A 26,777-nucleotide genomic window follows, 5' to 3' on the forward strand; every position below is an offset into this window, starting at 1 on the left:
TAAGTTCACAGGCATTGTTTGCTGCTGGTCTTCACAATGCCCTTTGTCTTCTGAAAATGTTATTGCAATTTAACACTGGCCCAGCCAAATAAAGTGAATCAGAGGGTGATTATTTATGAGAACATTTGGAATGGAAAATATGGGGCATAATTTCTGAAGGCTGACAGTTATGAAACCTCTTCCTTTTGCAGCAGGCCTTCATCTCTGTGTCATATTCTCTTACTGACCAGCCAAAACATGAACTTGTTTCCCCAGCTAGGAGAGCAGCACCCTCCAGCACTTACACACCAGCATGTGAGCACAAGCACAGTATATTTATGTATTGCTTATAGGGAACCCAAAGGATGAACCAAGGGTTTGCCTGGTCTGTCTGGGTGTGCACCAAACTGCCTTCTTTTCCTGTCACAGAAGGCGCCTCCAAGCCAGCACAAAAATCGAATTCTCAGGACTGAAGACATTTTTCACCATTTAGCATGGAACTAGAAAGAGGACTCCACAAGAGGGAGCCAGAAAACAAACAATTTTTCACGAAGCAGGCTATGAAACTCTTTACAGAATAAAGTGGTGGGCGTGCTACAAGGTGTCCTTCACCAGCCAGGGCGGGTGGCTGAGCTGCTGCTCCCCTTCCACTATGAGGGCTGTTTGTTGTATGACAGCATCAAATCGTTCTTCAGGGCTTTGTAGAGGTTGACAAAGGATTCAGCCCAAGTGTCCTTCTGGTGTCCCTGGGACTGGGCAGCTCTGTAGGCCGTGTAGACCATGGTGAGCACTGTCCTCTCAAAGTCCTCCTTCTTGAGGACCCTCGGGTAGGAAGACAGCCTGCTGCTCAGCCTGCGGATCTCTGGGATGCTCTTGGGGATAATCTCGTTGCAGATGGTGTCAAAGTCAGCAGCCTTCCTCAGGGAAGCCAGCTCCTCATCCTTGATGGAGATCCTCTGCCCTTTGTCAATGTCAAGCTCAGCTAAAAGAAACTGGTACAAAATCAGAACACAGAAAGCTATTTATTTTCTCCAAGAGACTCTAGACAGAGTACATGTGAATTAACAACATGTCCTTGGGTCTTTAATTTTTGTTAAATGGAGACAGTTGCACTGTATGGAGGTGGGGAAGACCAGAAAGTTGCTGTGTGCTCCCACCTTTCTGGTGAGCTATCACACAGCCAGGGGTTTACTGCTGGATGAATAAAAGTGACACAAAGACAGATAATGGATAACCCAAGTATGGGCAGTACCCCCAGTCTTGGTTAAGGTTTAAGGAACCATATACTGAACCTCATAGAGCAGGACCACATCCTCCAGCGAGTTCTGTAACACTGGGTTCAGGAAGGCAGCTGAGGACCTCTTGAATCTCTGAGAAGCTGGGAAAAGCACAGCTGGAAAACAGCAATGGGAAAAGAGAGGTTTCATAAGGTGCCAAACACTGACAAGAAGCAGCATTTTCAACAGTAGAATCCAGTAAAAAAAATGTGTCTTGCAAAATCTTACTGTACGGAACGGCCTTTGACTGTAAATGAAATGTCTGGCAGGGATTGCTTTGGCCTTGATTGACCAAGGATGGAGTTCAGCTGGATCCAGAGGATGCCTAACACAGGGTGCTTTGTTATCCAAACCTGGGACTCTGAGTTGCACCATCAGAGGTGACAGGAATAATGATAATTGCAGCATTAACATTGTCTGAAATACAGGCCCTTTTCCTGGATCTGAAGGGGGAAACCAGTACTGATGCTGGACAAAAACAACTTTATTTGGTCCATTCTTCTACTATCATGCTTCTGAGTCTACATTTCTCCTGGTTTCAGTTGCCTAAAAGTTGATCTCTCCTTATTTATTTGAGACAGATCCACCAGAGAGTAGCTAGCTCATCTGTCCTGGGCATTCACACTTGGAAGGAGTGACTCACCCAGATGTCTGTGGCACTTCACTGAGCCTCTTACCAGCTTAGACAAGGCAGCTACATCCAGTGAGGTGAATCCCAGCTTAGTGTGGCTTTAATACTTTGCAGTGTAATAACTGGAAAAACCAGAGCCTGCTACCATCAGGTATCTGTTCACCAATGTGAAGTGCACTGTGCTGTCACAGGGAAATGAGACAGCAAACAGATGTACAGTCCCTGAACTCAGCACCCCAGTGACATACAGCATGTGTGGAATTAGTGACCTGGACAGCCCAGGGTACAGAAAACATCTGATGCTGCTTTAGAGAAGACCTAAATGCTTTGAGTTATTAACCAGGTTACAAACCATCCATGTGCTGTTAAAGAGTCTAAATTACTTTCAGAGCAGAAGGGAAAAAAACTCTCTTTAATGTTTTATTTGTATATTATTATTTGTATATTATTTTGATTTGTATATTATTTTATTTGTATATTATATGATTTTGATTGGGTAATCATAATTTGAATTTGTTGGTATTTTTTCTAATATTCAGGCATAGGAAGGGGTTTTTTTTTAACTTGTGCTTACGTGACTATTGGTATGTTTCCCATAAACTTCACTTCTCAACTTTAACTCTGACAACAGATAAATTTGGAAACCAGTCTAAGAAAAAAAGGAAACAAATCCCCCAAATTTTGATAGGCATTATGATTCCTCTGTCAAAATTAAGATTTTTTTAGAGTTATGAGTAACATGTAATAGAACATAAGGCTTACTTTGAATTTTTGGAAGGTTTCAACCCGCCCTTCCTCTACCAGAATTTTTTTCCATTAAACATTTTTACTAAATCAATTTTGCCTGGTTTTGCCAAAGTTCTTGTGATGGATTTTGCACACTGCCTGTAAAAAAACCTGAACATCATTTAAAGCTCTCTCTTCTGGGCATAGAGAAGAGAAGAGAAGAGAAGAGAAGAGAAGAGAAGAGAAGAGAAGAGAAGAGAAGAGAAGAGAAGAGAAGAGAAGAGAAGAGAAGAGAAGAGAAGAGGAAAAGAAAAAAGAAAAGAAAAAAGAAAAGAAAAGAAAAGAAAAGAAAAGAAAAGAAAAGAAAAGAAAAGAAAAGAAAAGAAAAGAAAAGAAAAGAAAAGAAAAGAAAAGAAAAGAAAAGAAAAGAAAAGAAAGCTGGAGCAACTGTAATTATTTTATGGAAAAGCTGTCCCAACTCTCTGACTACATGGTTCATCAGACAATTTGCCTCTTTGAGGTTACCCAAGCAGATCATATCTATGCAGTTTCTTCCAGACTCTGTACCCTAAATGCAGCCCTGCTTCCTGCACCATTGGCAGCTGCTGACTTTGCTGTAGTTTGGCTTGTTAATGATATTTAAATTCTAGTAAAGCAAGAAGAGAGAAACCAAAGCCTCAGGACCTTTATTATCCTGCATATGGAAAATTAATCACGATAATGCTAGGTATGAAGCAATTCATACTTGATGATACAAAGGGTATTTTGGCCTTAAATTAGCTAGGGAAAAGGTGAAATATTTTTTTTTAATTGCGATAAACATACTGTAGTTAGATAGAGTAGTTAGGATGGGTTTCAGGCATAGCTGCTCCATCCCTGGTGTTTCCCTCTCTTGCTCAGAGCTTTGCTGAGGCAAAGCTGGAGCTGCTCCATTTTTTACTCTTGACAGTTCAAGGATGCAACTGAGTGCATGTGAAGCACTTGAAACTTCAAGCACTAATTGCTGAGTAATTAAAAACTTTTATTACTGGGCAATTAAAACTCTAATTACTTAGCAGCTGGCAGAAATCCAGTCCATAATGATGACTATTCATTTTTATCCCTTTTAGCTTTTAGATGCCCTTTTGGTGAAAACAGCCTCAGAGCATGGAGTACCTCCACACCTGCAGATGGTTTTCATCTCAAATACCCCCTGAGCCATGGGAAAAGTGTCTGTGGCATCTTGCTTCAGTGCTGTCATGCTTCTTGTCATCACACTGATTGCTTTTAAGCTTCAATCCAAGCAGAGATTCCCACCACGGAGCTGAGCTGGGGGCTACCAGCTTGAGCCCATCACCACTCACCCAGAAAAGCCTCAGCAAAGGACTCACACAAAAATAAATGCCATGCTATTGACTCAGTACTTGCTGAGTCACAACTAACACCTCAGAGAGAAGAAGGGTTTGTTAGGAGATTCAAAGGGACAAGGGCTTGGGCTGCTCTGTGGTGAGAAGGGATTTTTATGCACATCAGAAGCATGGCAGCCTCTGTAGCACTGACTCCCTCGTCTCATTATCTCATTCCCAAAACATATTAAAGTTTGTTACAGTTCTTAGAGACTCTACTCAGAAAGTCTTTCAGTGCTCGTTTGTATTTGTCATGGTTATCTGATTTTCCTGAGCTGCATTTTATTCAGTCCTTCCCTTTCTCTTCCTTCCTGCTCAGCACTCAAATCCTTCCACCATCACTCCCTCCACAGTCCTCTCCATGAATTCCTGAGTTCTTCCAAGTCTGTATGAACACTTGGGAGCAAGCACTCTGATTTGCATTGTACTGACTTAACACATGTGTCAGCTAAGTACAAAAGCTGAGATACAGAAAGATTTTCAGTCAGTTTCTGCATTTAATGATTGCAAATTCCACTTGAAGCTTTTTTGCCGACTTCTACTTCCTGCATTTACTTCCATCTCTGACATGAGTTGTCTGGGGACATCAAAGAACAGAAGAAGAGTTTATAACCCTTTACTAATTTCCTTCTCAAGGGACTTCTCTATAAAGCTCTCCAGCAACTGGAGATGCAGAGTTTATGTTGTTGCATGATTTTATGTTCATATTGCAGCCAATTCATTTCAGTGGCAGTAGCCATGAACATCTAAGCAGCAATCCCCAATTAGTATTGACAGAGAAAGCCTAGCCTAGTGATCTCTGAAGTCAGTGGAGAGTCTCCAATTGATTTATTGTTTTTATTTCTTTTACAAATGTGTTAAGACATCTCCAATGTAGATATGGGTGCTTCTGTCCTAAGGGCTGGTCAGTCACGTAACAAAAAACTTACGATTTACAGAGACAAGTTAGGAAAAATAAGCTTTTCATTGTCCTTACTGAAAACATTTTCTATTATATATCTATATATAACTGCTCATCCTCTTCCAAATCCCTTCTGCAGAGGGGCCTTGGGAGTTCTGCCTTGCTGCCTGCTCAGGGCTCAGGGCTGGATCGGAGAGAGCAGCATATCTGAGCACATCCACCCCCTCCAGGCCCCTCTGGCTGGCTCTGCATGGCCTGGAGTGCATCACTGCCTCTGCCTGGAGACTGCAAGCAGCCCACATCTCTCCTGCTGAGGCTGGTTAAAAGTGCCCTTCAAAACTGGCACAGAAATCTCCATTTTCTTCTTGCTGCAGGAGCCCATCCAGCCTCCTACTACTCTGTTGACTCAATTCCACTCTCCTTCAAAACTACCCAGGCTCTTAAAAGAAAAAAAGCCATGTTTGCCAACCCATGTTTGCTTCTAACCACTTAGCTAAAGCATCTTTATGGCTTAAACAAAACATCACATTTGAGGCTGACAATAGCCTCATTTTAAAGATGTTTTCATCTCTCTTAAGAGATTCTGCCAGAATCTTCTGCACTTCATTAGCTGTGTGGTAAATATTTGTGATCCTCTCCCAGGTTTTCCCTGCAGTTTGATTGGTGAGGGTACAGATGTTTAGTTTTGCTTTCCAGTTCATGCATCTGTTCATTATTTCCCAGTTGCTTCCTGTGCTGTGTTTGCTCAATAAGCACAGAGCATAGCTGCAGGAGTTCTCAGCTATTTGTGCATCACCAATGCCCTTTCCTTCCCCTATGATAAGGTGTGAAGCACAATTTGGGACCGGTGCAGACCATTGCTCCAAAGCAAGTACAGCTCCCCAGGGCTCTATGGCATGAGCAGTTTAATTGGGGTTATGACTCAGAAGGAATGGCTTTGATTGCCATCAGAGGCATGGGAAAGAGTTATCTCATTGCTTCAGAAGGACACCTTTCATGAAGGACAGGAAGAGCAGAGGAACAAGAAGGATTTGATTCTTCAAAATGGATTCATGTTTTTGTCAAAGAAAACAAAAACAAAACCTCAGCACTGCCCATAAAGTGATTGTATAGGCAGATACATCAGCCATTATAATTAATGCCATGCAAAAAATGATGAGTGGTGCAGGCTGACTGAATCTATTTTGTTGCAGAGACTGCTGGGTAGTTCCCAGAAGCTGTTTTGGCTTTTAGGCCAAATGCCTGAAACACTCACAAGAGGATTCTTTACTGTGTGGGTGACTGCACACTGGAGCAGATTGTCCAGAGGGGTTGTGGAATCTCCTGCACTGGAGACATTTAAAATTTTCAGAACACAATCCCATGCCATGCGCTCTGGGATGACCCTGCTTGAGCAGAGAGGTGGCACCAGGTGCCCCACTGTGGTCCCTCCCAACCTGGCCCTGGATCTTTCTGGAATCATCTTTCTGGAGGATTCCGTAACTGTGCGTGGGAAGCAAAGGTTTGAACTCTCCTTGCCCAGGCTGTACAGAAGAGAAGAGGACACGAGTGTCCAAGTTTGCATACACTTGAAAAAAGCTTTTGTTTCATGTTTCTCTTTGATAACCTCACTTCTGAAGGCTTGCACACAGACCAGAAGTATTTTTTATACATGAAGAATTTTATTTCTGCCTAATGACACTTTGGTGGGTCCATTGCGAGTTTCGTCATTGCTGGAGTAACAATTCCCTATTCCCTATTTGCTGCCTCAGGCTAACAGGGAAATACCCTTGAAAATACCTTGAAAATGGTACCTTTACCATTCTGCAGTGGTACCAAAAGCTTCACTTACAGCAGGGTAAGGGGATGTTAACCTGTGACAGGTGTGTCAGGCAGTGAAAGTGGTAATGTAGATCACAAAAAGGGCAGGATTATTAAAGGATTAATGTGTTTTATGCATTTTATTCCTTGTCCTGTGCTTGGCTCATCCCCAGAAGGATGCATTTTCACCATCTGCAAAGTGTTTGCCCTGTCCCAGGCCTGCAGCTGTTGCCAGGGCAGAACATGAGCTTTGGCTACACTCCCTCACTTTTTCCTTTTCTGTATCAAAACTGCTATACTGGAAATCATTGAACACTGTCCCAGTGCCAGAGAAATTGACAGAGTAGGGATTTGGAGGAAGAATAAGGATAATAAAATAGGGGGAAACACATACAAAATCCTAGAAAGACAAGGAAAAAAAAATGCTGCAGTGCTACAGTTTAGCATCTGAAACTTGTGTGCGGATTTGCAGTTATTGACATAAGTAGCTTCTGTGACAACAAGTGCAATGCAAGGACTTTTATCCAAATTTGATACATTTAAATCTCCATCATTGGGGGATTAAATCCCAATGCCCCTTAGGAGAGCACAGCAGTGAGATGGAGAAAACATTCTAATTACAAAACAACATGAATTAGCACATGTTTAAAAGCAGCTACCAAGAGAATATGCCTCTTTTTGCTCTAAATTTATATCCTTGCTATCTTAGCTCTGAAGGCTAAACTTAACTCATAAGTGTTGATTTAAAGTGAGAATAGACATTAGCATCATATTTAGTTATTAAGAAAAAAAATATGGTAAAGGAAAAGCTTTGGCTTGAAAAATTTTGTTAACAAGGATGTAGGAAGTAGATCTCCCCACGAAAGTTGGCAATGGGCAATACTGTTCTTAGGGGGAAAAAACCAACTTTAAAACACCTAAAATTAAAACCATATTGAATTTAATTCCCTAGTGCAACAAATTATCAGTTTTTTCCAAACTTAGTTAGATTTTACTAATTTACCTCCTTTTAAAGAAACAATCACAATCTGAAAGGGTGTCTCAGTTGCAGAAAACAGAACCTATTCCTACCTAAAACTTCTGCCCTTCATAAATGACCCGAGATGTGTGAGATTAGATTAATGTGCAACAGAATTCCCATTAAAAAAACTAGAGTGGTAATAGCCTGCCTATATACTTGGCACAAGTAAGAAATGCAAAGGTGTATTAGAAAGACCAAAAAACCATTATGCTTGCAGAAATGGGTATTGCTAGAGAAGAAAATGGTTTGCCTGAGCCTGTGTTTGTGAGAGGTGGAGGATATTTACATTCATGACTTAAGTGAAATGGTTTCAAAGATATCACGAGCACCAACCAACTAAAATGGTCTGAGAATTTATTCCCTCATATGGAATTTCCATTATGCAGCATTTTCACCTGTTCCCAGGCTGAAACAAAGTATGCTGCGTTATTTATTCTTCCCTTGGTGTGATAAGGAGGGGTGCCCACCTGGAATTATTTATGCTCATAAGAAAACATTCCAGTCAGCCAGGAGAGGCCTTTAATATGCTGGAGTGAAGTCGCTGCAGAAGGCGTGAAGAGAAAAAATGCACCCAGAGAAACTGAAGGAAAGAAGAAGTGAAATATATTGTTTTCTTACCCTTCAGTTTGCTGCTATATTAGCACAAACTGGGAATAGACAATGGCAAAAACTGTGTAAGTGAAGGGCAGCAATAAAGGAAAGAAATATCAACCCTGCTCCACAGGTTTAACTCATAGGCAATAAATAATTGTGGTAACACAGTTAATTTCAGGCAGAGTCGGGAAATGGACCAGTGCTTTATATTCCTGTCTTCATTGCAGAGCCACCTCTCCTTCCCTGTGTTGCTCACAATGCTTCTGATCCAAAGGAAAGACACCAAGCAGTCTTAATTAAACCCATTTGAAACAGTTTCCTATTTCACATTTCCTAGTTTCCAACAAATGAACAGGCAAAGGGATACAACAATGCTCCAATCTACTGCCATTTCTTCCAGGAGGCAGCAGAGAAGGGAGTGAGTGAGGGAAGGAAGGAAGAAATACAAGAAATGCAGCAGGGTGTTTGTGCTTGGTGCTGAGCTGTGGGGAAACACCCCAGGAGCAGAATGAAGCAGCTGCCTCTGCTGTTGAGCAATGGAGAGAGAACAAAGGAAACCAGAGTTCTGCTTCATGGGAAAAGACAGAACTGCAGCAGCTCCAAGAGCTTCCTGCATGGTGCCATTGCTGCTCTGGAAGGAAAGCCCTTCAACACTGCTATAGATGGATGATGAGATGATTGGCTCTCACAATTAAAAGATCACTATTGTGTGAATATTAAGAAAAGCTTTAGTGATGTACTGTTATGTTATTGCAGTTTAGATGTCCTCTGTTCTCCCCACAGTTCCCTTTCCCCCTGTATTGTTGCCATCAGACAGCCTGGGCTGTCTAGGACAGGTACAAAGAGGCTGCACAGGTGTCCCTGGCATGGGGCAGTGGGGAATGGAAAAGCTTGGGGGTGCTTAGGGGGGCAGCATGGCAACACCTGACCTCCAATCCAGTTACAAGCAAGCATCTCCACTGATCAATGGCAAAGAGGAGCTGACTGACAGACTCTGGGAGGGGCCAGGGCTGGCTGATGCAACCCCCAGGGGTATAAAAGACTGAGCATCCATCTTGAAGACAAACTGGCCATGTGGTATCCATGAGGGCAGTTCCCAGAACTGCAGCTTTTTCCTTATGTAGTCCTTTTGTTGTATTTTTGTTAAGGTTTAATAAACCTATTTAAATTTTCAAAGTGAGCAGTTGTTTCTCACAACACCAAATCACTCTCACCAGTTCTCTGCCCTTTTTATATCAACATCGCAGACCCCAAAGGGGTGGGCTCAAGCCTTGCACCACCTCCCAGGTATGCATTTCCTCAGAGCTGAGTCACTGGGCATGCAGAAAAGGTATTCACTCAGTAGTTAAGAATGGCTGGGTTTCCTTTGTGTCTTGGCAGGCAGAGGTGACAGCTTGGCGAGGGTTTTGCTGAGCCTGACCTAATGGAGCTGTGGCTGCAAGGGGCAGCTCCTTCCCTTGGTGCTGACACTGCTTTGTGTGGCCACACAGGCACCTAAGCCAGGAATCTGCCTGGTTGTGAATGAAGGAAAAAGCAAATAAAAAAAAAAACAGTGGTAGTTTTCAGCTGTCTCACTTCACAACACATCTGCTACGCCAGCAGCGTTTCTACGCGTGAGAAACTCCCAGCGCACTTGTGCTCTGTTCTTGGTGTAGCTGGTGATGATTCAAGTCCTCAGATGACCTAAGGATAGAAATCAGCCCTGGGAGGAAAAGCAGAAGCCCTTCCTCATGCCTGCACACCCTTGATCTAACCACCAGATGGATAAGATCCTTTTTTTTTGTTGTTGATGGCCACCTCAACCTGCTGGAGGAGAGGGTTGGCTGCAGGACCGTCAGCTGCCAAACACTTCTTCCCCTTCTGTGCTTACACCCCACAGAGCTTTTAACAGAGGAAATTCAACTGTCAGAAAGAATAGGTAAATTTTTTTTCCCAGACTGGATGAAGAGAAAAGAATCAAAGGTCCAGTTTGGACGACAGACCTAGCAAGGAGTAGTATGGAATTTTTTTTTTCATGATCACATGACAGCTCAGAAATGCCAGGGACCCTGGAATTATTCACTTAAGCCATCTGTGAATGGTTTCAACTGGCAAATAAATTCAAGTGTCTGACAGTGGGTCTAGGAGCAGTCTCTTATCTGATTGCTACTATTATTATTTTATTCATGTATGAACTGCTCACACACATGAAACAACAGGGTACTCCTCATCCTCACTAAGTATTAATATCACAGCTCAGAACTGAGGAGAAATAAACATTAGATTTACCATATCTTCTCACTCCAATTGAAAACAACCAGAAATATCTTCCCTTTTTCTTCAGATCCCCATCCAAATTGAAATAAATTGTTAGGAAGTGAATACATAAATACCAGTTTTCTGCTTCCTCAGCTCTGGGATTTCACTTGCTCTTCAAAAGCAGGGAAACCCCAGCTGCCTTTCCAGCTGTTCATTGAGCTCCAAATGTCAGTGCACCTGCTGGGTTTTTCTTAATGACATGAATATGTGCTGGATGAGAAAGAGGATAAATCAGCCTTGCCCAAAAAACAAAATGAATAGGGGTACTAGGTCCTTTTTAAAAAAAAATGTGTTATTTTTTGGAGGCAATGCCCTTTCAAATCATTGTATGATTTCTAGTAGTGTCAATAAAGGTAAGAAGTCTGAGAAAGGGACTCAAGACCTGAAGATAGATTTAGGTTTGTCTCTGAACTGGACTGCTACAGCTGCTTTGTTACATAAGCAGAGCATGAATGATGGAAAGCTGGGCTGTATCCCTGCTGAGAGTCTGGGCAAACACATGTTTCTCCTGGAGAGGTGAGTGAGGATCAGCATGGGAAGACATCTATTCTGTCAAGTACACACACTGTGACTGCATGTCTGGGCCCCATTATGTTAATGTCTGCATCTCTGTGGAAATAATATTGACATATTAGTGAAGCTCACATATAATCCTCCATTAAACCTGATCAGTGGATTTCAGTGTGTGCAGATGTGATGTTGGGCCAAGACAGTCTTTGTGATATTGCCATAAACACAGCACAGAACTGTAAAGGATGAATGAAAAATGGGTTGGGTTTATAGCTGCATCCCCCATTTCACAAACACACATATGGGATTTCCATTTTACAAAGCTGACATTTTTGCAAGCTTCATTGTTACTCCAGACTCTCCTAAAACCTTTCTATTTCGAGATCTTTCAGGTTTCAAGATCTGCTGAAATAAAGCTGAGACTGATGTACAACTGGATTCGCCATTAAATACAGAAAGCCTTGCTAAAACTTGGAATGTTGCAAATTGTTAAAGGCTGCTGGAGACTGGGTGAGATCCTCAGATGACCTGAGCTGGCACCACCAGCCCTGTGATGCTGCTCTGCTGGCAGCCAGGCCACAGAGAACCCTGTGCTATGTGAGACAAGCCTGGGATCACAGAGACAAGAACGGTAGAGTCAGGGTTACAGAAATCTTACAGCCAACAGAATAACCCAAATATCCTGTTTCCTGATGAGAGAGACCTCAAAGGCACAAAATGCTGACAGCTGTGCCTGAAGTTGATGGAAATTCAAAATCTTCCTCTTTCACTGTTGCAGTCCCTGCCCCTACAGGTGCCATCTCCCAGTGGCTCCCTGCCATTTTGTATTTGTATTTGATGTATTTGATTCAGTGCTCTTCTTCCTCAATGTACACCCTCTTCTGGAGCCACCTGAGCTGAACTTGTAAAATAGATTTTGGCTTATGGGAAAATAATGTAAGCAAATGTTTAAGGAAAAAATGACCTCATCTTCTGAATTTAGGATGAATAAATTTAGAGAAAGGGAGGAAGGCCTGATTTCCACGAAACTCTTTAGCATGCTGCTGACTGGAACCAGCTGGGAGTCAGTTCCTTGGTTTAACTCCTCTGTGTGTGAGGACTGTGTGTGAAGGCATTGTTACTGTGGAGAAGCACTTTAATTAAGATGCTGTGATACTCATTGTAAATCTCATCCTGTTGTTTTCTACATTTGGGCTTTCTCCTTGCTAGCTTAGAGACTCTTAAGCTTGCATAATGAAATGAGCTTGCTTAGCAAAGTTTTGCTGGTGTGTGGGTTACATCCTGCTAGAGAAAAATCTTCTGGTCCATCTGCTGTCTGTTGCTTTGGCCTACAGAATCACTCCTTGCCAAAGCTGGACTTCAGCATGTGATATATCTGCATGACACCCCCTGGTTATGAAAATGTGATTGATACCCATCTTACATCATCATCTTCATATGGTTTCCTTTTGTAATCATAATTTCCTTTAGGGTAATCATTGTCTGAGATGCTGGAACACAGAGGTCTTTTGTAGGGGTAGACTGACATTTAGTATGGCAACAAAATAAGGCAGGGACTACTTGTCTCCTTATTTATAAATCCAAATGCCCCATTAATCTTTAAGTTCTGCTTTGACCTCTGAGTGCCAAGGATTAAGGAAGGATGAAGGAGAATGAAAACTAGCTTGTCATGGCTCAGCTCCTTGGATTAGTAGCTGTTAACCACTGTGGTGGGTTACAGAGACAGGCTGCCTTGAGCACACTGGTTTGTTGGGAAAGGAATGCTCAGAAGGTGATTTATAACTTTGCCTGAATAATACATGTGTTAATTTGTCAGCAAAAGCACCCAGAGGGAAATGCACCGGGCTCAGTAAGGCACAGTTTGCTCCCAGCTGGAACTGCAGTGGGAAGGACTGGCACTCTTTTCCACCTCAGCAGGCAGATGAGCTCCAGCCTCAGGTCCAGCAGAGAATATATCATATATATCCTCTGGTAGTATGAATTCAACCAGGAGGGAAAAGCTCCTGAGGGAACATCACAAGAGGGTGTGAAAATCCAGCTGGGCAGGTGTTCCAGATTGCAATGCAAGATGTATCCATTACCATCTGTATGGCAGATTATCTTTTGTCAAGTGGGCAGTTTGCCTTATCTCTCTCTCTGAGTGACCACAACCACTCCTCCCTCTGGGGAGACATCTGTTGATAACAGACTATTGAATGTCACTGCATGGCTGATAAGAACTAGAACATCCCATCGTGAGATGCTCCACCCAGAGGGAGGAGCCAAGCATTGCTACCCAGATATAATCCAGAGGTTTTGAGACACCAGCATGGCTTTCTCCATGGATTCCCCAGAGGAACAGCAGCTGCCTCTTCTTCCACTGGATCTTCAGAGAAAAAATACATCCTTCTCTACAGGACACCCTGTTCCAACCACCCCTGACACTCCAGGAGGGCTGCAGCCACATTTCCAATTGGACTGCTACCAGCATCCTGACCAACAGGCTGGCAGGTTGTGTTCTGACTCTGTCAGTGTTATTCTAGTGTACTGCATTGTTTATTTTATCCTTTTATTTTTCTTCCTTATTAAAGAACTGCTATTCCCTGCTCCCATATTTTTTGGCTGAGAGCGCCCTTAATTTAAAATTCATAGCAATTTGGAGGGGTGGGGAGGGTTTACATTCTCCATTTCAGGGGAGACTCCTGCCTTCCTTAGCAGACTCCTGTCTTTCCAAACCAAGACAGCATGACACACATTTCCATCTTTGACCATGAAAATAGAAAGGGACTATTTAAGACTTATGACAAGTTGGTTACACTGCTGAATTTGTGCACGTAGAAACTGAGCTCTTTACCTTGATGGTAATATTTTACTTCAGAGTCCCTCTATGTTCCTTTGGAGGATCTAAGTGCAGATGTTTTTCAGCTCTGGCATTCCCTTTGGCTGGAGCACAGTGGCTGTGAGCAGCACACACAGGGAGTGGGGCTGACAGAACTGGGTGGTGATGGATTGATGGGCTATGGCACATGCAGTTAGTCATTCAGGGCTTGAAGGGCATCCAGAAATTCCCAGCAAGTGTCCAGCAGCCTGCTCCCAAAATACAGCTTCTGGCTAGGAAAGGAGCATCTTTCTAGGGAAATACAATTTGTTATGGTATCCCTAACTCTTAGGTATTTACCAGGCACATTCTTCAAAACCAGACTTGATCAGCTGAAGCCCACAGCACTTCCCTGCTGTGAACATGGAAAATGCAGCACCATGGCAACACTACTGCCCAGCCTGTGTCACTGCCCCAACTCTCTCAGTCCCTCTGCTAAACATCTCCATCCTTCTCTCTGCCTTCCTGCAGGATTCCCTCCATCCCTACAATGCAGCAGTGCCCAGGCCTCAGCCAAGTGGCTGCTGTCTTCCCTCAGAACAGCAGGATGGTATTAGGGAGAGATCAGATGCTGTGATGCCCATTCATTTCACCCTGGCTTTTCCCAGATATTCTGTGTGTCAACAGGGCCACATCCTCATCATCATCATCGTCCTCTCCTGCTGGAGAGCCCAACAGGGCAGGCACACGCTGTCCCTTGCCACTTGTGTCTAACTGGGGCTGGTAGATCTGATTTTTGCTGATTGCTTCTGATTCCTTCTATGGGATAGCCCAGTGTGGAAAAATCTTTGGATATTTTTCTATCCTCATTTCTTTGTGAGGACCCAACTGAGCTTTATGTTTGCTAAGTACAGGTCAAGGTAGGGCAGCCCCTTTGAGTTCTGTTTATTAAAAACCTGGCAGTAGAAAGCAGCAGAACAAGTAGTGTATACATTTTTATCATTAGACTATAACCTTCCAAAACTTTCTGCCAAATTGGCATGGTAATCTAGGAAAACAGAAGTTGCTGCAACTATGAAAAATAGATGGCTTCACTCAACACATGCTGTTCTATATTAGGAGGTCCACAAATAGTGTTTAACTGGAACTGGAGTTTGTTCAGTGCCAAGCCGTGAATAATTACATAAATAAAAAATGAAGCATGTTTTAAATGTCTTTTATTTTAAAAGAGGGCTTTAAACATGAACACTTCTCTGAGACATAAAATCTGTGCTTAATAAATAAATTCAATAAACACTTTGTGTTTCTTCAGAGCCAAGCATAAACAAAAAAGTAATGTCAATGCTGTGAGCATTATAAAAACCAGGGAGGAAACTGAGGGCTTTCAGAGCTTGATCCATCCCTCCAGGGACTAATAGGGAGCTACAAGGACTTGAGCAGTTGTGGTGCTGTTTCCTATGACTGATGTTAATGGGAAATGCTGTAAAACTGCAAGATTCCTGAAGCTTCTGTGGAATAAAACCAGTTTTATTCCACAGAATAAAACTGTTTCTTGGGCAGTGGCAAGAGTCTTTTTGCCTACATTGTGTAGAAGATCAAAGGGAGGGGTTAAAAAAAGTGAAGAAATCCTACACACTGATGATTCAGTAGCAGTAACTTTAATTTTTATACTGGGACTAGAGGTCAGTTGCCCAGACTGGAAGCTCTCAGTATCCTGGTAGGATGAGAGGGATGAGAGCCTGGTGGGCACTAGAAGTAAACTTGAGTCCTGCTTACACCAGAAAAAGGCAGAGCTCCAAAGGAAAGCAGCCATTCCAAGAGCCTGAGAGGCAGATGGGTAAGATGGAGACCAGCTGTGACAGATGGGCATCTGCTGAAGTGTGGGTTCAAGTGAGGATGCATGCCATGCTGACAAAGGAGACAATGCTACTCCAATCTTGATGTGATCCACTTTAATATTTTCCACCCATATTTAAACTTTCTCTCTCTTTGCACCTTTCCTTTATCTTCATTTTTCCTCTCCTTTACACCATTTTCATTTTTACCTCCACCCTTTTCTTCCTCAGCATATCTGTCCTTTGCCTTTGTCTCTGTTTCCCTCTTTGTGGCTCAAACAATCCCTGCCAGATTGGAAAGCCTCTGCTCTTCCCAAGACAGAGAAGAGATCAGAAGCATCAAGGTCATTTTTGTGGCACACCACCACCACCTGTCAAATGGATGGAGATGATTAAATCCCAGTGTTCCGGCATGCAGCAGACATCCACATCCAGTCCTTGCTCTCTTTACAATTAGGCAGAACCTGTCTGAAGTGTTTTGCCTCCCCTGTGCCCTGCCAGGGGGTGAAGGGCCAGGCAGGTGTCACAGAAGCCCCTGTGAGTTTGGGTCACCAACATGAGACTGAAGCATTGTCCTTCCACTGGCCCATTTCCTCCCAAATAACCTCTGAGCACTCAACAACTTATTTTTCCCTTTCTCAGCATCTTTTTTTCAGCTACCCACCTGGCTCCTCCTGAGCAGAGGGAGACTCAGTGGTTTGGAGCCTGGCTCCTGGCTGCTGACCTGTTTCCCTGTGGCCAGGGAGGAATTTCCAGAGGACCAGTGGTATGCAAGCTGCTCTCAGGGGAACTGGGGGGCTGCCAAACCTAACCAGCAAACTGGGCCAGGAAAGGCCTCACATATGCTTTCACCAGAGGAAAGGAATGTTTGTGGAAACTGGGAGTAGTGGAGCTTTTTTAACTCTGCTTCTCTCCTCCTCCCACTCTCAGCCTCCAGCCTGACACTGAGCTGTGCTGTAATAAGCCCTGGGACAGGAGAGAAGGGCAGACAGGTCATTGCTGCAGCCTGGAGCACCTCAGGGAGGGTGAAGGGGGTTACTGGCTGAGGACTGGTCATGAGAATACCACAGCCTGTGCTGCAGATTTGGGCTGGTTTAATGTACCTGGATGAGCAAGCATGCTGTAGGGGATGTATATCATAAAGCTGCCATTGCAACTCTCAAATTAAACAGGATTAGGGTGTAATGAGAGAGAGGCACCACAGAGACATACAGGATCCTTTCATTGACTTTCTTCCCTTCCAGTCAGAGGGAAAACCCCAGAGATAACAGTGCTCTTTGGTTTGTGTTAAATAACAAGTGTCATTTGCAGCTTATTCCCAAGCTGCCTTTTTTTTTTTTTCTTTTAATGATGCTCTGTGGCATTCACATTCTCTGAAAAGTCCCTTCACCCAGGATTTTTCTCCTGGGAAGCTGAGAAGCCTCAGAGAAAAAGGAAAACAATTCTTATCTTATTTGCTTCTCCTCTGTTTTGCTCATGTGGAATGTATTTGGAGATTGTTTACCCACAGGTGATTGTTTCATTGGATTCTGGTGTGAATTGTTTTGAGTCAATAGCCAATCAGGGCCAAGCTGTGTCGGGACTCTGGAGAAAGTCACAAGTTTTCATTATTATCTTTTTAGCATTCAGTAAGTATCCTTTCTGTATTCTTTAGTATAGTTTAGTATAGTATTCTTTACTATAATATAGTACCATAAAATAATAAATTAGCCTTCTGAGAACATGGAGTCAGATTCATCATTCCTTCCTTCATCGTGGCACCCCACAAATACAATAATGCTTTGATACATTTCCCCTTCTGCTTCCCAGCATCTGCTCTCTGTACAGCTGACCCTGCATTACCTTCACCCATGTCAGTGCCATTTTGCTGAACAACCCTTTAAGTAACAAACACCTGCTTTGGGCTGGAAGATTTTTAAAAAGCAAGGAAACAAAATTTCAGATAATGAATTGTGGCCTCACTCCAGAGAGCAGAAAAGCTACAGTTGACTTTTGTCACTCTGGTTTGCACACTGAAGTGCTTTTAAAGTTAACACAAGGGCCAGGTTTGTGCCCTTCAAGCCAGGACACTCCCACAGCTCCCTGTTTAGCTGCAGCCAGGTCCAGGTACCCAGCTGGCTTCTCTGCATCCTGCATGGACTCAGCTCCCCCAGCAGAGCCCTGGGCTGCAGGGACATTCACAGAGCCCTGTCCCTGTGGGCAATCACCAGTTCCTCCTCCTGGGCTTGCCCTGTGGGTCCTGCCCTGCCTTGAACCCAGGCACAGGCATCATCATCATCATCCTGCAGAGTTAATTGCTGCCCCACTTAGTTCTTTGCATCTTGCCTGTCACCAGCTGAATAATCAGAGCCTCTGCAGCCTGATGATGTTCATTAAGGCCTACTGGCTTCCCTTTCAATTAGATTGTACCATTCAGTGCTTCTGACAGGATTCCTTTCTGCCTGAGAAGTCATTACACTCCTGCTGCATTTGGCATGATCTACCCCAGGAAAACAAGAAAAAGCACTTTATGCTTCAGAAATAGAATTAAAAAATAAAATAACCACAGCTATTAACAATACACAGGACTAAATACACACACAGCCATCCTGGGGCAAGGCATTTAATGACTCTGTGCCTCACAACAAAAAAGGATGCTAATATTTCCTCTCCTTAATTACACTGAGAGTTCTCTGGAGAAGGACAGATTCTTTTTTATTCTGTGTGTTTGTATAATGCCAGGTGTAGGAGTGTGTTTTTTGTTGACGGAGTGACAAAACTATTCTTTGTCCCCTTAAAAGGAAAGCAGGCTAAAAGTTTCTTTCCTCGATTAAGTGAAAAGACACTTTATAAGACTCAGAAGACTTCACCTCAAACTTAAGGATAGCTAATTAGACTAAAGCCAAAAAGTCTCACCTAGGCCATTTAATAGAAAAAGAAGAGAACAAAGAAACTAATTGCTTTTGTAAAGTGTTTTACCAAAAACAGAAACCTCTTACACCTAACTCAGTTTTTCTGTTTGTTATTTTGCCTTTTATTAAACCTTTTTGTTTCCAACACTGCAACAGATGCCATCCTGCTGATTTTTATGCCTCCAAAAGTAGCTAAGCTATCTTAGGTGTGTTATAGGCCTCCAAAAACTAATTAAGCTCAAAGAAGTTACTATAACAGCCAGGTACCACTGAGGTGTCTGGGGCCAGCAGTTAAGGTAACCAGAGGGCACTCACAGTGTTTTACACTCTTTGCACAAGTTTAATGTTTCATTCATCACAGAGCTGCCTCACTCTGGAAGAGAACACTGGCTGGTCCACTGGCACTAAGAGCACTGAGGTGGTTGTTAGGGGTGAGGTGAAGGGAGATATTTCCAGCTGAAAGTGGAAGGAGTGGCTTAAAGGGCAGGAGGTGCTTCCCAGATGAGCTTTGCTGGGGCAGGAGCTCTTTGTGCAAACTGATCCAGATCCCAGGACAGCTCCGCCCCTGGAAATGGGGCATATAGATGTGACACTACAGCATGCAGGAATTCTGAGAAAGATGACCAAAGTGGCAGCAAATGTCTAAATGATTTGGCAGTCCTCAGTCCTGGGATGGAACTGGGATCACCTGAAGGATTCTACAGGTGCCACTTTCAGCAAATTGATCTCATTTGGTCAAGGACATATCAAAAAGAAAACAGCTTTATTTCTTGTGTCTTCCTCTTGTTTACTCAGGTTTCCTCAAAATTGTCTAGTTCTTGTCTCTTTTTAAGTTTTACTGTGTGAGCAGTAAGCTTTAGCCATTTTTTGGTTGCTTCCTGTGGTGAATAAAGTCTCAGAATCCCTGCTTAGATCCTTCCTTCTTAACAGCATGAGTGCTTCTAAAGAGTACAAAATCCATCTGTGATCTAAACAAAAATGTGAAAACTTCCATAATCTATTTTCCCTCTGATCTCATCAGAGTTTAGCATCTTTGCCCTAGAAGAGATTGGAAACTTTGATTTATTTAATTTTTTCAAGCATCCTTTGCAAGTCTTTCAGGCTCAGGTATCCACTGTGAATTCTGATTCAGGGATCATCCTCCATGCAGGTTAAATTAATTAAGTCTGACCCTAAAGGAGCATTTGGGGAATCAGGACATGCTAGAATGGATTTTGATTACAGTCACAGCCCTGCCTTACTGGATATTTATCCTTCCATGGTTAAAATCCATTCAGAGACTGATATTCAAGCTACCTTTGCAACACCAAGCAGCTTTACTAATAACTAGTAAAAAACCTAAAAAACTAGTAAAACCCCTCCCCAGACCTTCTTTAGGACATGCCTACATCTCCTCACAGACAGAGTTGCAATATTTGGTGCAGAAATAATTTGCATCAGGGGACTCCAGACCACAAACATGCATTCCAAGGAACTGGTCAGACTCATGGAACAGACTCAGGGTAGGTGGGAAAAACCCCTGCAGGAGATCAATCACCTTTTGCAGCTCCAGTGAGGTTGTTGGAATGGACCCAACAAGCAGGGAAGCGGGGGCAATTGAGGCAGTTTTCCAAGTGATCACATGAGAGCCAGAGGAAAGGGAAATATTGCATTTTCCTCATAAGAAGTAATGTTCTTTTCACAGCCAGGCTTAGACAGGGTTGGTGCTGTCCCTTAGCGTTTTTGTCTCTTTCATTTGCACTGCACATTTAAAGAATTGAATAACAAAGTCTTTACAGAAATTAATAGAAATTTATAGAAATGAAAAGAAGTTGGATAGACATTAAAATTTCAAAATTTCTGGTACCTGGACCAGCTGATGTAACTTTTTTTTAAGCTTGGGCCAGATCTCTGGAAACCTTGTCACATATCAAATAACACAGGGCATAACCTGGTTTACTGAAGGACCCCTTGGTACCTAAATGTGTATGTGTTTGACCAGTTTTGTTGCAATTACAGGCTGTGTTCAGGCCCCATTCCCTTTGCTCATGCTCTCCAAGCCAAAAAAGTCAACCAAGAGTTACTGTCAGTGGTGGAATCCCAGAAGTTGCTCAAGCAGGAAGTGCCTGGCTGTAGGGATGCAATGTGAGATGCAGCAGGGAAGAGGGGGAAATAGGATGAAAAGGAGTGGGGATAAAGGGCATGCTCTAACTTCTGAGGCACTCGGTCTTTGCACACACAGCAGAGATCACCAGCAGCCAAATGACCACAGACATTAGAACATATTAAACAATGCTCCCCTACAAAAGTACTGGCTGTCTTTCTAGCAACTGTGGCATTCACATTGTCTGAAAAATCCCTTTGCCCAGGATTTTTCTCCTGGGAAGCTGAGAAGCCTCAGAGAAAAAGGAAAACAATAATTATCTCATTTGCTTCTCCTGTGTAGTGCTCACATGTGGAATGTGTTTGGAGATTGTTTACCCACAGGTGATTGTTTCATTGGATTCTGGTGTGAGTTGTTTTCACTCTTTGGCCAACTGAGGCCAAGCTGTGTCAGGACTCTGAAAAGAGTCACAAGTTTTCATTATTATCTTTTTAGCATTGTATCCTTTCTGTATTCTTTAGTATAGTTTAATATAGCATTCTTTAATATAATACAGTATCATAAAATAATAAATTAGCCTTCTGAGAACATGAGTCAGATTCATCATTCCTTCCTTCGTCTGGGGGTAATGCAAATACAATAAGCAAGAGCCAGTCTCTCTTTCTCTTCTACACAGTCTCCCCTCTCCTGGCCCTGGAGAGCTGCCAGCCTGCTCAGGCTAAGCCCACAAGCAGAAGTACCAGGCTAAAGCTGCTCAAGCAGCAGCTGCTCCATCACCTTCACCCACAAACTGAGCTCCCCCCACACCAGAGCAAATACTGAGAGTCTGCAATGTTGTGGGGAAATTAAAGAGGATGGACCTTCTGCTCTTTCAAGCAATTCCTTCTGCAGAAAAGCTTTAAGGAGAGCAGACTGTTCCCCTGGTGCTCTCAAACAGCCATTTCACTTTCACCAGCCACTGGTGAAAATAATGGACATGGACCAGATAGATCTGATGGGACTGTAGTGATGCTTTTGAGGCCTAGAAGGAACACCACAAGAACTCCCCAAAAGCATGAAACCTCTGTGGTGCTGATATATCCGTTTGACACTGATGGGTGAAAAGCATTCTACCTTCTTATTTTGTGTTTTTTAACATTTCCTTTTCCAGCCTCCACTGAGGGGTGAACTCACCCTTGCAGCTGCTCCTGCACTGGCCAAAAGCCACAACCATAGGAAATCTGCATCCAGAGTAAACACACAGCAAGAATGCTACTGTTTGTGTGTCCCATTTATTAGAGTCAGGCAGCCTTTACAGCAAATAAACTCCTGCCAGCTGAGATGTGCTAGTAAGGATTGCCTTAGGGTTTCTCCTCAGGGAACAGACAACTCTTGTAAGGCTCATAAGGCTGGCTTCTGCTCTCCAGTGGATTGGTACTTCTCAAAGTTTGATGGAAGCAACCAGCAAGCAGTGACACTGGTTGTCATGGCTGCATGGAAGGGGTTTTTTTGCTTATTTTTGTTGTTAAAACCCAGGATTTGTTCCTCGGTTTCTTCAGAAGAAACATCTCTTAAGATGTGGAATTCTTATTTGGAACTTGAAGAATTTATATAACCTCACCTCTGCCATTGCATAGGGAATAATACTTAGTCAGTAGAGACTTTTAGTTACCTTTTTTCTTTGCTTTTTTTTTCCCTAGATAGGAGATACACAAAATCTGAGAGGATACTTCCATGCAGCTAAACCTACAAAAGGCTCAAGGAAACTTGAGGTGATGACAAGAAAATTATTTCATCATCATTCAGGATCTTTTCTTTGTTATTTTAAAAACACCCATGCTAGGGAGTAAGCTTTGCCTGTGACTTCTGGACCTGTGTCCACAGCTCAGTCAAGGCAGGCTGAGAAGTGTGTGTGAGATTTTTGATGCAAAAGGGTGAGGCACTTTAAAAAGAAAAAGGAATTAATAAAGCCCTCTGTTTTCCTGCCAGAAATGTTTTTCTTTTTTTTCTTTTTTTCCCCCCCACTCATTGATGCTTCCAAGCAAAGGGAAAAGGGAGTTGGGAGTTCCCAGTCAGCACAAGTGTGTTCTTCTTTTCTCATGCCTGAGTCCTTCTTGAGCCAAAGCTTGAATGATTGGTTACAAGGGATCCCAGGCTGCCCCAGTGCTTCCCATGGAAAAATGGTCAAAGCCAGACATTGTTGTATACAATATTGACTGCTCATTTCTACTGCAGACAACAACTGCTGGCAATTAAAGCAAGACCTTTGCCCTACTGTTTGTAAACAATCTGGATGACAAGTCAACATGGAGATGACACACAGATCTGTCTTTCATTTCCCTCACACCAGATGCTGATCTGCCTTTGGGTTTTCACTGCAAAACTCAAATCAGGACTTGGATAAGACTTAAATGACTGAAGTTTAACCCAAACAAGACTCAGTTGTCATTTGTAGAGGGAGGGAGGAGCTCTGAGTGTGCGGCAGAATGTGTCATTGCTCAGTACTCAAATTTTATCCTAGGTTTCTAAGCAATTAAAAAATTAAGACAGTGCTTGGACCCTCTCAAGGTACTGCAGAATTGGTTGGGTTGACACACGGTTCAAGGGAGGGGAGGTTCACTGAAGCAGTGGAGGTTCAATTATTGCTGAAGGAGTCATGCCTCTAAAACATCTTTAGAGCAGAATAGTCCCAGTAGATGTGGAAATCTGGTTTCCTCCTCAGAAAAAGCCTGCACACACTATTTGTGACAACTGAACTCCTTATCACAACAGGGAATGAATCTTCTCTTCCCTCTGAAGCCTCCAAAAATAAGCGCTAGAGCTTACAGCTTGAAAAAAATCTGCTTTCCCAAAAGGCACAATAGAGTTCTGATGTTTTTCTTTAAATATTCATGGTGATTAAAATTGAACTTTAATAGTTGCATGAATTCCTTTTAGGGTTGTGATGCTGTTTAATTAGAATAAGTGTGTTAGCAAAAGTGAAGAACATCCTTAAATTGAATAGTGATTATTACATGAAACTGAACTCCTTTTTCTTAATTTTTTTCCATTTCTTAGGCAATGTGACATCATTCTTCCAAAGGGTGGGGCTGTAGAGTTTTTTTTATTAATATATGCAGATCTAGTTCTGATTTTCTCACATTTTTGTGTGACCCCTGTAACAAAAAATTCTTACCTACAGACTTACAGGATCTTATGACAAATATTGGTGCTATTTCCAGTCTTATACCAGAAGAGGAAAGTAAGGTACATGCAGGTACAATGACTCATGCAATATCAGCCAAGAGTCTGATGAAAAAGTTGTGGAAAAAACCTGCCATGGTGAGCCCCAGGTCAAAGCCCTGCCAGTGAGCTCCCACTAACAGGGATTTTTGAAAGGAATAATTAAGCATTGTAAGGAAAAATTAATCAGCCTGAGCTGGATTTTGTAGCTCTTCATTAATTCCCTCAACCATTCCCTCTCCTACAAAATCAAAACCAAACCCAAATGTCAGACTGGACTGGTACCAGCTATGATGAGGAGACTGGAGTAGGGAGGGAGGCATTTAAATGCTCTATTTTTTTTTAGCAGACTCTGGTTCCTTTAAATGCCTGTGAATCTCAGTATCAGAACCAAAGAAATCTTTTGGGAGGTGTTTCCTTTCTCCACTTCCAGCAGCTCCTGACCCAGTGCCAAATACCAGAGGAGAGAATAAAACCAAAAAAGGGAAAGGACATCATCACTAGCTTTGAAGCAAGCATCTCCTGTGCCATCCAACAGTCCCCAAACATTCCATATGCTGCTGTCACACTTTAAAAGAATTACAAATATGTCACGGCTGTGTATTGTCACATTGGCAGCCGAAGCCTGATAAGACACCAGGTCACTTCCTCTGTGTCACCTGTGCTCCCCTGCCAGGGTAGGGTAGCAGCATTCCCAGGCATCTTGTACAATCCAGGCATTCTTGGCTTTACTATTCTCAGGTATCTTCCTGCCAGAGCAGATTATGCCACCTGGGACTGCACAGGCTTTCACTTTAAGGTTTCATGAGCTACATTTTTTTTTTTGTTAACGCAGGAGAAAAATTAGAAAGAAGAAGGGAAAAAGTGCAAGAATGTGATTCTGGTTCTTGGGCTATTTTCTATAATTTTTTTATAATAAAGTACATATATCATTTTACCTTTCTGCACTTATTCATGTGTATTTTTTATTTATCTATATATATTTTTAGCTGACCTGTTTAACGGAGAAAAAGATTCCAGAGTTGGAGGGAAAAAATTATAATTGTATATATATATATCTACACACATGTATAATGCAACATAATTTGAGACCAAATCTACAACTCAAATAATTTTTCTCTTAAATAGTTTTTCAGGTTGAAATCTTACCTCTGCTCCATCTGTGGGTCACAGTGGCATAAGCACTGCAATAGAACAGCAGCAGCACCAGAGTCTTCCAAAGCATCCTTCTCTTTAAAACGCGTATGTCTAGCTGTACAGTAGCTTTTTTTTATTTTCCCAGCTCCTTTCTTTTCAGGAATAAATGATGGCTTTTCCTCTCCCCCTCCCCCTTTGCAGAAGAACCTGCCTGTTCTTCTGAGTAGAGCTGAAGTCAGCGCACAGCTCCTCTCCCAAACCAAGTCTCCTCGGGATCAGGAAACTTACTTTCACAGACAGACTTTGTTTTTATCCACATCTGGAATGACTCATAGTGCATGTGAGTTTGCTGGCAGCTGGGTGAATAAATATCATTACATTTTTGTCATTGAGTTTCATTTGTTATATGGGCCAGTTGGAATTTATTTTCGTCCAATAAACTGCCACAAGAAACTTCATTAAAAGAGACTCTGGAATTGTAGCTGCTCCTCTGTAACACAGGGGGCTACACACTAACTAACCCCTGTGCAAGGCCAATCCCTCCCCTGGAATGATGGACAGCTGCCCTCAGACACTGCAGTCAGGGAGTGGGGCATGTGCTCTGCAAGAACATTTTGCTACTGTGATTCATATAATCACTCCTTTATTAAGAACATACCATGCTGCCTTTAGATTTCAGTTCTAGGCAAGACAGCTCCTGGCATTTTCCTCCATTTGGCCACTATGGATGACAGGAAGGTCCAAATCTTTAACTGGCTCTCCTCAATGGAACTTTGAGGAACAGTGAACAACCCTAAGGACAGGCTACATTAGCCAGGCTGAATGTCTCCACATTCAGCTGAGAAAAATAAAGGCTGAAGCTGAGAAAAATAAAAGGCTAGTGATAGACATCTCCTGGCTGATGCTGGGGCCAAGGAACACAGCCCTGGGAGAGCCTATCCCAGGCTGACTCAGCATGGAGGAAGCTGCAGGTATCTACTGTCCCTGACACAGCTTCAGAATCATGGGCTGCATTTTGGGAATACAGCACCAAAATAACAGCAGGCTGGTATGTTGGAACAAACTGATAAAAAATAGGAATACAAGGAGTATTTACAAAACCAAGGGGCAGGGGGTACTTCATTTGGTACCTAGAAGTGATGAGTCTAATTCTCTTTTTTTATGGGTGAGAGTAAGCCAGTAACAAATCCACAGACATCCATGAATTTATACTGGTGTAAAACTGGCACATAAGAAAGGAGACTGCAGCTCAGAAGGTATAAATAGAAGGATTAAGGAAAAGGATCAAGAGCTGGAATGACAGAGGGCACTGTGGCTCAGGATTAATGTGCACTGGCAGGAAGGCATGGAGAAAACCTGTTCAACTCCTGTGTGCCTGATGCCAACATCTGGCCTTAGCCTCAGTCCCCTCATTCCTCCCTGTCCCAGCTGAAACACCAACTGTAAAGGAAGGAGGAGGGTCAAATGAGGTTGTCTTGCTCAAGGCAATTCCACTTCTTTTCCTACATGCACAGATTTTCCTATGCTCAGACTGCCCCAGGTTACTCCCACATGAACAGCACATGAATGCAAGACAGTATTTTACATGCCAGGGAGATGACAAAAGGTGCAATTCAAGTGGAGGATGGCTCAGCAGCTCTCTATATACAATCCTGTTACCATAGCATATGAAGGGTGGGTCTGAATGCAGGGTTAAATTTAGGTGTGGGCT

General features: G+C 42.8%; 1 protein-coding gene across 1 annotated transcript; it reads right to left on the reverse strand.

The window, feature by feature from the left end:
• FAM180A (family with sequence similarity 180 member A) lies at positions 1-25,248 on the reverse strand. The gene is made up of 3 exons (XM_077177992.1): positions 25,079-25,248; positions 1,272-1,372; positions 1-971 (listed from the first exon to the last, which is right to left on the reverse strand). The coding sequence occupies exons 1-3, from the start codon at positions 25,152-25,154 to the stop codon at positions 630-632; spliced, it is 519 nt and encodes a 172-aa protein (XP_077034107.1). The 5' UTR covers positions 25,155-25,248; the 3' UTR covers positions 1-629.
• Positions 25,249-26,777: the final 1,529 nt, after the last annotated feature.

Source organism: Agelaius phoeniceus, chromosome 5 (assembly GCF_051311805.1).
Source record: "Agelaius phoeniceus isolate bAgePho1 chromosome 5, bAgePho1.hap1, whole genome shotgun sequence".
NCBI lineage: Eukaryota > Metazoa > Chordata > Aves > Passeriformes > Icteridae > Agelaius > Agelaius phoeniceus.